General features: G+C 44.0%; 1 protein-coding gene across 4 annotated transcripts in view; it reads left to right on the top strand.

Moving 5' to 3' along the window:
- The window catches only part of PLEKHG7 (pleckstrin homology domain containing, family G (with RhoGef domain) member 7), a 92,288-nt gene that overhangs the window by 17,272 nt on the left and 60,636 nt on the right, over positions 1-14,380 (top strand). For 3 of the 4 annotated variants that reach the window (XM_010839703.1, XM_010839704.1, XM_010839705.1), the window contains exons 5-6: positions 8,156-8,283; positions 10,845-10,885. In XM_010839703.1, coding sequence (XP_010838005.1) covers positions 8,156-8,283; positions 10,845-10,885 — 169 coding nt within the window. Of the gene's footprint in view, positions 1-1,259; positions 1,461-8,155; positions 8,284-10,844; positions 10,886-14,380 lie in introns of those variants that run through there. The other variant, XM_010839707.1, reaches the window with a different exon arrangement.

Below are 14,380 nucleotides of genomic sequence, written 5' to 3'. Positions count from 1 at the left end.
TCACGAGGAGTGGAAAGGGTCTCACTCACAGCTGTTCTCCACAGAAGGAAGCTGACGCCTTAGGAAGCAACATGCCAAGGTCACACATAATGAACATCAGGGTTAGGAATCGCAGTCCTAAGTCGGGTAACCTGCCGCTCAGTTGTATTGCCCCCTACATTTGTCTCCTGTGGCTTCTTATTAATGTACCACTAACTAGTGACTTAAATCAAAAAACGTTTTATAGTCCGAGAGTTCTGGAAGCCACAGCTCCAAAGCCAAGGTGTCAGCAGAGCCACACTTCCTCTGGAAGCTGTCGGGGAGGACTGCTCCTTGATTCTTCATGCAGGCACTCCTTGGCTGTGGCTGCATCACTTTAATCATCTGCCTCTGTTTCCACTTGGCCTTCTCTCATCTCTGTCTTTTCTCTGGGTATCTCTTATAGGTACACATGTCATGGGATTTAGAGCCCACCCAGATAATCCAGAATAATCTCATCTCAAAGTCTTTTAATTACATCTGCAAAAACCCCTTTTAACACATTCACAGGCTCCAGGGCTGAAGAGATAGACATGTGTTTGGGGGGCAGGGAGTTTCCATTCAACCCACTGTGTTGTTTAGTCGCTAAGTCATGTCCGACTCTTTGTGACCCCCTGGACTGTTCAATTCCATAGACAGAGTACCCCCAGGCTCCTCCTCCATGGAGTTTTCCAGGCAAGAATACTGAAATGGGTTGCCATTTCCTTCTCCAGAGGATCTTCCCAACCTATGGATTGAACCCACATCTCCTTCATTGCAGGTGGGTTCTTATCTAAAATAGTAACCATCATTATATATCAATTAAAAAAAAACAATATCTTAAATGGTTCATAGTACCGTTTTCTCTTCTTATTTCCAAGTCTTTTTGGAGTCTGACTTGGGTATTTTAATTGAATTCTTGCTCTGTTGTTCACTAACAGTGAGACCTTAAGTGAATGCCTATCTGTCCTTCTAAGCTTCAGTTTTCCTCGGCTCAGTAATGAGAACAGTAATTTCCACTTCATAGAGTATTTGTGAAAATTAATGTTAGTGCATGTAAAGCTCTTAACAAAATGTCCAGTAACAGCTGATACTCAGGAAGTGCCCGCTGACTTTAAGTCAGAATAATGTGCACCATGAACAATCCAGTCTTTACAAAATTTATGTATTTGAGGTCCACTAGGGGACACATTTCCACCAGCCAGAAACTTTTCTGGCACTGACATGTGATCACAGGCTCATTGCTGAATGTGATGCCTGGGTGTGTGGCTTGCTCAACTGTGGGAGAGAATTCTCTGGATTCTCTACATTGTTGCCACCCCAGCCCACACCATGGACCGTCAGATCTTCAGCGGAAGACAGAATAAGGAGAATTTCTGGTACCAGAAAGGAGACAAGATTATTCCAGCAACCATGGGACTAGTTCCTTCAGATCTGACCGGCCTGGGGCATCACAACTCAGGGTTAGTGAAAGTGGTTTTGTCTGGGTTCGGGTGCAGGGGAGGCGGGGTTCTGGCAAGACAAAGAGGACTGTGAACTTTGAGTCAGACACCCAATTAGTTATGCAACCTCCTAGGTCCAGAATTTTATCCTAAAAGAAAGAACCAGAATAGCCAAGCATAGAACCAAAAGACAAAAAAAAAATGTGTTTCTCATAGTTGTTTGTTTAGTGTGCTTCTCCAAACTACTAAAGGGCAGCAAGAAAGTATTCAGCACTTAACCGTGACAATGGCATGCCAGCCACACCCCAGACATTCTGCAGTTACTCTCAGCTCATTCCTCAGTTTAATCTTCCTCTGAGGAAATTGGGTACCAAAACTCTTCCGCACCCTCTTCACACAGGATGCCATGACCCCATGTACATACCATTTCATTCGAGGAAGGGAGATAAGTCTGAATTTATTGCAGTGATTGCTTCCAGGGAGTAATCAATTTAGAACTGGACACAGTGACCCTGTGTGCGTGCTACATCTTAAAAGAAGCAGTCCCATTTAGAATAGCAAAAATAAGATTCAGAATCCTGATATAGCTATCAGAATTAAAGAGATATTTTTAAAACATTCTAGGCCTGACATTACACTTTCAGATTCTTATTTAATTAGTCTGGGCTGCCTCTGTGGTCAGCCCCATTGCAGGGACAGCTATTATAAGACCAGTGATGAGTTTACTATCCTTTAGCAGTTACTGAAAGAAGTAGGTGGGGCTTGCTTGGTGGCTCAGTTGTAAAGAATCTGCCTGCAATGCGGGAGACCCAGGTTCGATCCTTGGGTCAGGAAGATCCCCTTAGGAAAGGAATGGCTACCAACTCCAGTGTTATTGCCTGGATAATTCCATGGGCTGAGGAGCCTGGTGGGCTGTAGTCCATAGGGTCACAAGAGTCGGACATGACTGAGTGACTAACACTCAGACTTTGGAACCCCCAGCACCTCTCCCCTCATGAGACCTAAATTCAGAGTCATTCTGAATTCATTGCACCTGCATTAACATCACTAATCCAATAATCTGAGCATCTCTGGCTGATACAGGCATGGGTTCCTGTGCAGAGTGCCCAGAAATGTAGTCTGCTGCCAGGCACAGGTGATGCAGAGGCAGGTTTTCTGCACCAGTTCATGTCTCTTCATTTATTATGTGCAAATACTCTTTCTTATTGTTTTCGTAGGTCTCCATGTGGTTACAGCTGTAATTCTTGATATTTTTATTAACCCATTCCCTCTTCTGATGAACACAAGAATGTCATCAGAGCTTCTGTTACAGCATTCCATGGGCATGCCTACCTTTCTAGAATGAGCATCCCTGGGTTTTAGACACCAAGGCAACAAGGCCAAGGTCATGACTCAAGCCTAGTACAAGGCAGTTGTTTTCCCTCTGTTCCGTGTGTGCACACTGAATGCCAAAACTGCCCTAATGTGCTCCCAAAAGGATGCCTCACGTCAGCAGGTATCCCAGACCAGGAAGAAATGGATAGGGGTAACTGAATCACCTTTAAAGGTGGAGGAACTCAAATTGCATTCTGTGTGTTGTGTGTGCATACAGTTATTCATTTGTGATCCAGAATGGAAGAGCAAATTCATTTGGAATCTATCTATCATTCTATAGATCAATATGGCTGTTTATTCAACAAGCTTATTTGGATATCTGTTCTATGTCAAGTTCTATACTTGGTGCTTAAATTCTGTGATAATAGGACACAGCATGAGCCTTCAGTGAAATCACTGTAGAGGCGAAGTGGAAGGAAGTGGGAGGAAGTAGGGCAAGGTGGCTGGCTCTCTTTGGGTAGATTAGGAAAGATTTCTGGAAGGAGAGCATCTAAGCTAGAACTTAGAGATGCCTATGAGTGTGTGTGCCTGGCAAAGTGGAGGTAGGCAGATGGGAACTACCTGAGCCAAGTCATGGAGGCGTGATGTGCAGGGTAAGTTTAAACAGTGAGTAGCTAGCTATTACTGGAGTACACATTCTGCAGAAGATTGTGTCAGAAGGGGAGAGCGATGACTCAGTGTGCACAGGTTTGGTTATTATTCATTTCGTCAAGAAATATTTATTAATCCCTTACTGAACACAGGGATTTAGACCAGGAGGTAGGCACTTAGGGTAAGAGGGGAGTAGATAAGACACAAATGTGCACAACTATGTTGTAAAGACTTCCCTGTGGCTCAGACGGTAAAGCGTCTCCCTACCATGCAGGAGACCTGGGTTCGATTCCTGGGTCAGGAAGATCTCCTGGAGAAGGAAATGGCAACCCACTCCAGTACTCTTGCCTGGAAAATCCTACGGACAGAGGAGTCTCGTAGGCTACAGCCCATGGGGTCGCAAAGAGTTGGACACGACTAAGTGACTTCACTCACTCACCGTGTAAAGTAAGATACTTTCCACAAGGGAGGACAACCTCAGAAGAGTCTTTTATTCATTCATGTTCATCAGTAACCATGGACTGAGTACTAAAGGAGCACCCACCGATGCAAATGATAAGACATGCTTCTTAAATAGAAGGAGATGGCATTCTAGTAGGATAAAGAACATGATGTTGTAGTATATTCGACAATCAACATAATCACATTTACTGACAGCTTACTAAGTTCCCGTCACGGATCTAAGTGCTGTATGTTGATCGGTTGATCTTCACACAAAAAGTAGGTGTGGTCATAGTCTACATTTCACAAATGGCAGTCAGGACCAGAGAGGTTACTTGCTCAGTCAAGGTCACTCAGCTAAGATTAAAGTCCAGGCAATTTGACTCCACATTCTTAGCCATTGTTCTAGAGAACTATAGGAGCATGGAAGAGAAATGCATAAGCCAGCTTGGATGAGGCCAGGGAAGACTGATTCTTCTATTCCACCATTCATTATGTCCTCTCAAAGTCCCAAGGGAGCATAAAGATAGCTTATAGAATCTTAAGCCAAATTCATAGTACTTACCAGATTGTATACCATCTAGAGTTTAAGCTCAAAAGAATAAACTCTTCCCCCAAAGTTTATGTAGCCTACATTTCCTATTTAAGTTACTGTATTTTTTCCAATCCCCTCTATCCGCATAAATACCAAACCTCATTATTCGCTTCCAGGGTCTTTATCAGGAACAGTATCAAGTTTACAGGGAAGCTTCTAATACTTGTTTTCGGGGTACCTCTTGGGGCTCCCAGAGGTTTATGCTACCTAATACCTTTTGGATAGCACTGTGAAAATTCCTGGCTGAATTTATGTACAGCTGCTAATTCATTATATATCAGTTCCAGTGTTCTGTTTGCAAAATGAAGAAACTAGAATTGTTATTTCTTATTCAAATTACTGTAAGTTTTCCAGCTTCCACTTAACTCAGACCCCTCCATCCTTATGACCATCATGGACATTAGATTGGCAAATAACAAAAATGGGAGAGTTGTGAAAAATTGTAACTCTAATGATTTTGTTAAAAACGTCATCAAAAATAGGTGGTGAGAAAGTCAAATGAGAGTGCAGAATTCTTGGAGAAGGAAGTCCAGGATGAGATGTGTGTCAGTTAAGACAGCCTTTGTCTGCATATCAGAACCCAAGTAGAACAGCATAAGCAAATAAAGGATATTCTCTTGTAACATAACCAGTCCTGTCAGGCTGCCCCTTCTCTCCGGTTCTGCTGTTCCATTTGCAAGATCACTGGTATGCTTGCAGGTATCAAGCCGTGTTCATGACAACAATAAGGGAAAAGGGTGAATGTAGCCACCTCTGTCCCCTTTGAAAAATTTTCCTAAGAGCCACATCCTGAAACTTCGGTTTAAATCTCACTGGCCAAATTTGTGTCATATAGCCTCTGCTAGCTGCAAGGGAATCAGGGCTTGTCAGTGCATTAACTCAGCACATGGCACCCCTGACAAGCAGTGTTTTGATGAGGGCGTGCACATTGGCTTGATAGCTAGCAGTTCTGCAACATTATTCTAAAATTTTCCAATTAAAAAGAACAGAGAGAGGCCAGTCAAAATAAATTTTTAAATCCTAGGACATGCAGCTAATTGAATAAATCTGAGCCTGATTTTATCTAAGTAATTTCCTTTCAAATTCCTTAGATAATCCATGGCCCTAAATCTCATGAGATGAATAGGAGTTAGACAGGTTTGGAGAGGGCAGAGAGAGTACAAAGCATTCCCAGTTAAGTCACTGACATGCGAAACATTTTGTGGGAAATTACAATCCATTCCCAGAGAATAAATGGCAAAGTAAAGAGTATTAGGAAGGTTATTGGGCCAATTCATGGAAGGCTTGTATGGATGCTTTAAAAACATGTTTATCTGAAGCTAGGAGGGACTAGGGCCAGACTTATATTTTGGATAACTTATATTTAGTGACTGGGTGTGGGATGGGACCAAAATGATGGAGCAGAAGATAAAAGTGATGAGACAACTGTGTTAATACAGATGGAAGCCGTTGAGGTCCTGGCCTAGGGGATGCCAGACAGCACACAAATATGGAGAAATATTTCTTTGAGTGTCAGGGGAGACTTCTTAGAGGAAGCAGGTTTTTATAACTGACAGTTAACTTTCTTTTATGCCTCTATCATCTGTATGCAGAGTCTGAGGCATTCTTACCTCATAGATTTTGTAGGAATTTATGAGACATAGGTTATTCACTGGAGAAGGCAATGGCACCCCACTCCAGTACTCTTGCCTGGAGAATCCCAGAGATGGGGATTCTCTGGGATTCTTGCCTGGAGAAACCCAGAGATCTGTCTGTGGGGTTGCACAGAGTCGGACACGACTGAAGCGACTTAGCAGCAGCAGCAGCAGGTTATTCACTAATTATACATGCCCATACAACTTGTCCTACTGTTCGTATGTAAAATGATCTAAAATGTTTTTAGCAAAAGGCTGAGGATTTGGAATATATTTTAAAGGTAGGAAAGACCTGTATCAAGGTACTTGTATTCTCAAAATCAGTTGTTCTCCAACTCTGAGTATCTAGCTGCTGCTGCTAAGTCACGTCATTCGTGTCCAACTCTGTGCTACCGCATGGACTGTAGCCCACCAGGCTCCTCTGTCCATGGCATTCTCCAGGCAAGAGTACTGGAGTGGGTTGCCATTGCCTTCTCCCTGAGTATCTAGGGAACTGGATAAAACCGCAGATGCAGGGGTCCACCTTCAGACATACTGGATCAGAAGCCAAGAGTTAGGACTTGGGGATGGGTAATAAAATAAATTCCACCAGCTATTCTAATACCAAGCTTTGGTCAACAGCATGTTAGGCCTGATAGGACATGAACAGGACCCCAGCAGCAGATATATTGATAGGAAGAAGGGCATGAGAGCCCAGAATATTCAGTTATGAGACAAGAGATGAAAGTACAGGCAGAAAGGGCATCAATCCTGCAAAAAAGTCAGCAGCATGGCACTTGGCTACAAGGCGTGGAGGACTCACGCTGTAGGCAGGTGGGAAGGTGGAAGGATCAGAGGAAGGACTGGCCTAGGGAGCCTCAAGGGGCTCCAGGCAAGGCCTCTTTGTTGGAGGAGGAAAGCTGCATGGCAATGACCCAAATCATAATATCCAAAGGAATATGACAGACCCAGACTCCCAACTTTCAAGGCAGATTCATAGCTAGACTTTTTGTTGGAGACAAAATTCCTCTGTATATAAGGTAAATGATATGCTAAGCTATTTGATTAAAAAGGGAATTTAGAGATTACATAGGTTGGTAAGTAAAGGGAATTGCATTCCCTCATCCTCAAAATAGACTAAAGGAATATCTGAACAGCTCTAATGGGGAAACTCTGAAAATCCTACAATTGAATCCTCTCATTCCTTACTCATTTTGTTCCTTAGAAATCACTGATCACATGCCTATTGGTTTTGTGGCTACTCCGCACTGTGTCTGATGTCAACCATTTATATTGTGCACATCTGACAGGAAGTTTCATGAAATACGGTAGAAGAAAGAAGTTAGATAGGCCTGTTGGCTAAGCTTTTCCAACAGCAGTTGCCATTTTTCCCAGGGAAAAATAAAAGTGTTGCCCTTAAACAACCAGCCTCCGATATCTAGGGGTGTGTGTGGTGGCCATGCACGCGCATCCTGTTCCCTCTGAGGCCATATGAGTAACTTGCAAAGATTCTTGTGTTTAAAGGCTTTCTCCTAGTGTCCTCCTGAGTCAGAACACATCTGGTATGTTTGTGTTGACACTTCCAGGTAAACTCTTCTGCTTTGGATTAGTCAAAAACCATCAACAGTCAATAAGGCTCAGAAAGGTGTCAAACATGGGGTGTGTGGGTCATCACAGCCCTCCATGCCTGGAGTGGCCTCCTAAGAAAGCCAGCATTAATTAAGCTGCCAGCAGTCACTTCTCGGAGAAGGCAATGGCAACCCACTCCAGTACTCTTGCCTGGAAAATCCCATGGACGGAGGAGCCTGGTAGGCTGCAGTCCATGGGGTCGATAAGAGTCGGACACAACTGAGCGACTTCACTTTCACTTTTCACTTTCATGAATTGGAGAAAGGCAGTGGCAGCCCACTCCAGTGTTCTTGCCTGGAGAATCCCAGGGACAGGGGAGCCTGGTGGGCTGCCGTCTATAGGGTCACACAGAGTTGGAAACGACTGAAGTGACTTAGCAGCAGCAGTCACTTCTGAGTACCTAGGGGTGGTCTGAGTGATACCCCTCCCTGCATGTCAGCTATAAGCACTCTCCTTCCGTCTCCTGAACACAGATTCTACGAGCACAGGAGGAGTTCTGTGGTGCTCAACTTACCTGGCCTTGAGGTGTTCCCCGGGGATCTTCTGGTGTCAGCTAGAGCTGCAGACTACCTGTGCCATCCACTTCTGCTGCTGAATTCAGGTCCTGTCTGTTCAACTTTTATTATATGCCTGCTATGGGATGGATGTTACAATAAGCAGAGGATATTTACAGAATATTTAATGACTACAAGAACATGGGCACTAACAAGTTAGATATCTCAGCAACTAGAACAAGCATCAGCCGTGAATTATGGAAACCTACTGAATGGGGCATCCCACTTACAGAGACGGATAAGTTATGGACCTTCCTCAAAAGGTCCTCTTGTCAAATAATATACCCCATGCCCAGGACCTGGAACAGGTACACCAAGTGACGGTCAGCGTCCTGGAGCAGAGTGCCCTCTCTGGGCTGCTGGGCAGCATCCCTGCCATCGCTGTAACCCACCCCCTGCTCCTGGCCACCAGCCTCACACCAGTGTCTCCAGCGAGGGTGGCACTATGTGGAGACAAAGGCCCTGGTGACAGCAGATTACTGTTAGAGCAGACTAGAGAGAGGCAGCCTTAAGGGTGAATCTTCTGCATTTTGAAGTCAGTTGTGGGGGAAAAAAAAAACAGTTGCGGTGTTCAGGACACACTCCCATGGTCCCAATGGGAGCCATTCAGAGCTAAAAGGAGACTTGAAGATTATCATTCACCCTGGTAGTTTTTAAACTGGCTTTGTTCTTAGCAGAGCCCTTTTTTACAGAAGAATACTTCCTTGGAAATCCAGTCCACAAAACAGATCCGGATGGAGTTTCAGTGCTTGAAAATGGGGTGAGTCCCAAAGACTCACCTCCAAGGCATTCCCCTGAAGCCAGGGGCCACCTGTGGCAGCATACTTGGGAAACCACCCAGCTCTTTCCTCATTCCCATGTGTGCCCAGCGAGACACAGAAAGGAAAGGTGACCTAGTCGTGGTGCCCGCTGGTCTGTGTCAGAGGAATGGGATTCAGACTCTTGACTGAATGCTCTCCATCAGCCTGCACCAACCACCTGTTGTACAGGCAGCCATAGTCTTATATGTGGAACTCAGCCATAAGTGAATAACATTCGTATAGCTCTTGAGTCTTTATAGAGCCCTTTCACATCTACTGTCTTAGATGACACAACAATCCAAGTGACCATCTGTCTCATAGGATACAGCCACCCAAATGAACACACAAAAAGGGATTCAGTGGACTCCAGGGACTCAAGGCCAGGCCCCTTGACATTAAAGCTAGTTTTAGCCACAGTGTAGCCTTAGGAGTTAGACCATGTTCTGTAATGCTTTGCAAGTGCTCTAAACTGGGTAACAGCTAAAGCAGTACTTCCCAGATGAAGAGCTTCAGCGTTGTCTGAAAAATTCTGGGGTCCTATGCCAGACCTTCTGAACCAGAAACTCTGGGAATGCGGCCCAGCAGTATGCTTTTTAATAAGCCCCCCAGGTGATTCTTTTGCCAGCTAAAGGTTGAGATCCACTGTGCTGAGGAACAAGGTCACAACTGCTACATGATATTCTTTGTTCTTTGCTAGGCAGGTGTGCCTGGCATCCCAGTAGATGCCACATAATGAAAGATATGCAGCATTCTTCACCGTATCCCTCCATGCCCTCATCTCCAGGAGTTTAGAACAGAGTCCTCATGTTCCCAAACCATGGTCTCATGTGGTGCTTCTCCAGAGACCCCAATTATCGCAGTTCAATTTGGACATCATAATTCACCACCAGATGTTTGAAAGCTGAGAGTGGTAAAGCAGATTTGTTTCTAAGGAGGGTTCCACCTAATCTCCTCTTTAAAAAGATCAATAAGGTGGTCAGAATGAGCAAAATAATTGGTTGGATTCCAGGGTTCCAGTGGGAAAAGTCCCTCAAGCACACTCTTTTGGTAAATGCTTTCATCTGATGGAAGTATTAATATTATGCAGAATCTCCTGATGAATTAGTAGAAACAGAGACAAACCTTTAAGACATCCATTTTGCGTGTTGAATTATCAGAACATCTCACCTAAACTTGAGAGATGACTCCCAGCCTTTTCTGGGTTGCATTAAAAATTAATGAAGATGACATAAAAATCAAGAATCCACAATCTAATCTCTTTATTTCCTGATCATCAAAAGAATGTGTTACTGAATGACTTCGAAATTTAAGGCGACTCCTAAGGACTATGTGGATGATGTCCAGTAGAGACGATAAGGCCCTGATCTAAAGATCGGTGATATGTTGATGTCCCCCTATTTCAGGAGTCTGCACTCATCCACACCTGGGGATTATATGCTAGGGTGGTTTCCAGTGTTAAAATGAAGCCCTTTCAGCCCCAAAGTCCTATAACTCTGTCTAAAATTAATTATGCAGCATTTTATTGCATTTTATAGATTTCTCCTTGAACGGTAGGGGTGAAAGAGGCTGAAACAGGGCAGTATCACCAGAAGGTAGAACAGAACACCAGCCTTTCCATTGAAGCATCGTTTCATTCACTCAGCTGCATAAATATAAATATTCATTCTGTGCATTCTCAAGAGGAGAATTAAAGCAGGAAGAATTCTGTTTGGCTCCTTTGGAAAAGCGGGTTTTGTAAAGCCCTGCCTTGATCTGTCACTAGTTCCTCAAAGTACTAACATATCTTCTCTAATTTCTTCACCCACCAGAGTCCAAAAAGCCAAGATGGCCTTTCTCCAAGAGAGGAGTGGTGAGTATTGAGCAATTGTCATTTTTGCTTTAATTAAGCTTCCAGTAGCTGGGAAATGAAGGAATGTCTGAAAAGCTTCTTCATCGCACTTCATCTTCTTGTGACAGCAGATGGCACGTGAAGTTTATATCATCACATTTGTAGTAGTGGCTGCAGGACTTGCCAAGTGATGCCACTTGGTGCAGTGATACAGTGCTAATTGCCAGTGGTTAATGAGCTCTGCAAGAAAACAAAGCAGTCCTGATATCGTGATGCCTTACAGCTCCAAATTTATAACTTGACACAGCGTAGGAAACAGCTCACTTGATGGAGAAAACTTGCACAAGCGTATGCCCCAGTTTGCAGTCAGTGTCGAGCATATTGGGAACATTGAAAAGTTAATGAGATATTACAGAAACAGATTCTACAGATACAGACTATTTCTGGGAAAGCCAGTTGGATTAATCCTAGTGGATTTTCTTTAATTCCTGGTGCTCTCAATTATTGAAGAGTTATAAATTGAAAATCAGCAGTGCCTGATTCTTTCCTGCCTAGGACGTGAGCTGGCCACAGTGAAACCTTCCCTGCCAACATGCTAAGGACAGAGGGAAGGAGGGTTCCTCACTCCTGGAGTGAGGAGGAAGGAGAGGAACTGACTGTGTTCACCCCACAACACCTACACACCACAGCCAGCAGCACCAGGAGGGCCTTATGAGTAGTTACTGCACCTCTTTGTGTTAAAAAAAAAAAAAAAAAAAAATCTGCTCACATGGCCTCTCCAATCAGTTTGCCATCAGTTGCTGACATCTAACTTGGAGGTTCTATGGATGCATATACCTTGATATTTTTTTTAAGTACCATAGCTAAGTTAAAGGCTCTCTGAGATTTCAATCCCAGCTGCTCCACTTACTGCTCTGTGACCTTGGCCAAATGAATTCATTTCCCTCAGCTGCAAGTACCTTCCCTGTTTAAGAAAGAAAAAAAAAAGCAGAGGGTAATAGTACCAGCCTCATAGGGTGGTTGTGACAAATAAATAATGCATCTCAAGTGTATCCCAGCACTGGGTACATCTGCAAAAAATCAGTATTGGCCATATTTTTGAGAGCATCATTTGTAACCAGGGTTTGGAACACTACTTGTTCTCATAATCAAGTATATGAGTGACTTTCACGTTATTTTTTCAAGGGGAAAAAGTTTGTGTGAGTGTTTCAGTCACTTTGGGCCACTGTAAAATACCACAGGCCAGGTGGCTGAAACTGCTAATATTTATTTCTCACATCTATGGAGGCTGGGAAGTCCCAGATCGGAGTGCCACATGGTTAGGTTCTGGTGAGAGTTCTTTTCCTGGCTTCCAGATGGCCTGCTCCACAGTGTCTTCACATGTGGAGAGAGAGCTCTGGTGTCTCTTCCTCTTCTTATACGGATACTAATGTCACCGTGAGGGCCCTACCCTCATGACCTCATCTAAACCTAATTACCTCCCAACAGTTTCACCTGCAAATACCACTGAGGGGTTTGGGCTTTAAATATATGAATATTAGGGGAACAGAAACATTCAGTCCATAGGGACACAGTCTAAACCTCACAAGTTGAAAATCATAAACTATTAGTAAAACTATAATTTGTCACCAGGGCTGTTGCTCACCAGTCATTCTCATTTTGCCCCTCTTTAGGGATGAGATATGACTGTTTTCCTGGCAGGTCTGAGGCAGGGCCTGTGGTGCTGCCTCTCCTGGGATCCTTGCTTATTTAAATGAAAGCAGAGTCAGCTGTCAGTCAGGTCTGGAGTCTCAGCATGCTTGCAGTCATGTCTGACTCTTTGCAATCCCCTGGACTGTAGCCCACCAGACTCCTCTGTCTATAGGATTCTCCAGCAAGGACACTGGAGTGGGTTGCCATTTCCTTCTCTAAGGTGAGAGGAAGGGGCATCTCCCATCAGCTGTCCTGAGGGCTCCTCCAGAGCAGGAAGCTAGATTGTGCTTTCAGAAGGAAAGACTTACCTAAGGAAGGGATATACCTACAAGTTTTTATGATGCATCTGTTTTTTTCCCATAAAGTGATTTGTTCCACATGTATTGGATAGCTGTATGTGCCACATACTGGACTAGGTATATAAGATGCCAAGATGCTCATTCTTAGCTTACAATTGAGAAGGTCAGACTGACCTGTAAATTGGCAAAAAATTAGATAAATGGCTTGCAGTGTTGGAGGTGGGTAGGCAGAGGTGGAGATACACAGAGAACAATCAGTGAAATGACAAAATGTTTCAGCAAATGTTCTCAGTCGGTAATGGAGGGAAATTCATTTCCTAAAGGCCTACTTTTAAAGGGACACAATATCTGGTCTCCTTAAAATTAGTGTTTACTCCTCCATCTTTCCGGAGAAGGCAATGGCACCCCACTCCAGTACTCTTGCCTGGAAAATACCATGGACGGAGGAGCCTGGTAGGCTGCAGTCCATGGGGTCGCTGAGGGTCGGACACGACTGAGCGACTTCACTTTCACTTTTCACTTTCATGCGCTGGAGAAGGAAATGGCCACCCACTCCAGTGTTCTTGCCTGGAGAGGCCCAGGGACGGGGGAGCCTGGTGGGCTGCTGTCTATGGGGTTGCACAGAGTTGGACATGACTGAAGTGACTTAGTAGCAGCCTCCATCTTTTTAGCCTTTTTTATTGGGCAATTCATATCTATATAAATGATAATCCACATCAACCATATTGTAATGTATTTCCCCAGTCTATCACAGGTATTTCCTTTCATTACCTTTCTTTCTTCTCTCCTTCATTTCTTCCCAACCATCAGTAACAGCATTTGTAATAAAAGTAAGCACATATATAATTTTTACCATGTTATAAGGTAGTGTTTCTGTTTACATATTCCTGTTTAGGTATTTCATAGTTTACATATGTTAGCTCATTAATTCTCACAACAAACCAACAAGGTAGATAACATTATCACCCCCATTTTGCAAATGGGGAAACTGAGGTTCAGAGAGGTTTGAATAGCTTGCCTGAGATCACACAGCTCGTAAGTGACAGTGGGGATGTGTCTGAGCAGCCCCCGGCAGTACGGCTCTGAATCCATTTTAGCCCCAGTACCAAACTGTTGCTCCGGCTGTGGGGCCCATGACCAGACCTGGGTACCCCTCCCTCCTCCTCCTCCTCACAGCTCTCAAAGACCTCTTCTCTCCTCACCAATTCAAGCCAACCACCAGAAAATCCACATATTCACATACAGTCAACCCTCTGTGTCTGTAGGTTCTGTATCCTTGAATTCAACCAACTGCAAATAAAAAATATTTGAAAAAAATACTCCAGAAATTTCCAAAAAGCAAAACTTGAATTTACCATGCAGCAACAACAGTATACATACTATTTGCATTGTGTTAGGTATAAGTTGGAGAAGGCAATGGTACCCCACTCCAGTACTTTTGCCTAGAAAATCCCATGGATGGAGGAGCCTGGTAGGCTGCAGTCCATGGGGTCGCTAGAGTCTGATACGACTGAGCGACTTCACT

The sequence above is a fragment of the Bison bison genome, unplaced genomic scaffold (genome assembly GCF_000754665.1).
Source record: "Bison bison bison isolate TAMUID 2011002044 unplaced genomic scaffold, Bison_UMD1.0 scf7180017864133, whole genome shotgun sequence".
Lineage (NCBI taxonomy): Eukaryota > Metazoa > Chordata > Mammalia > Artiodactyla > Bovidae > Bison > Bison bison.
This window is presented reverse-complemented; position numbering and strand designations above follow the sequence as displayed.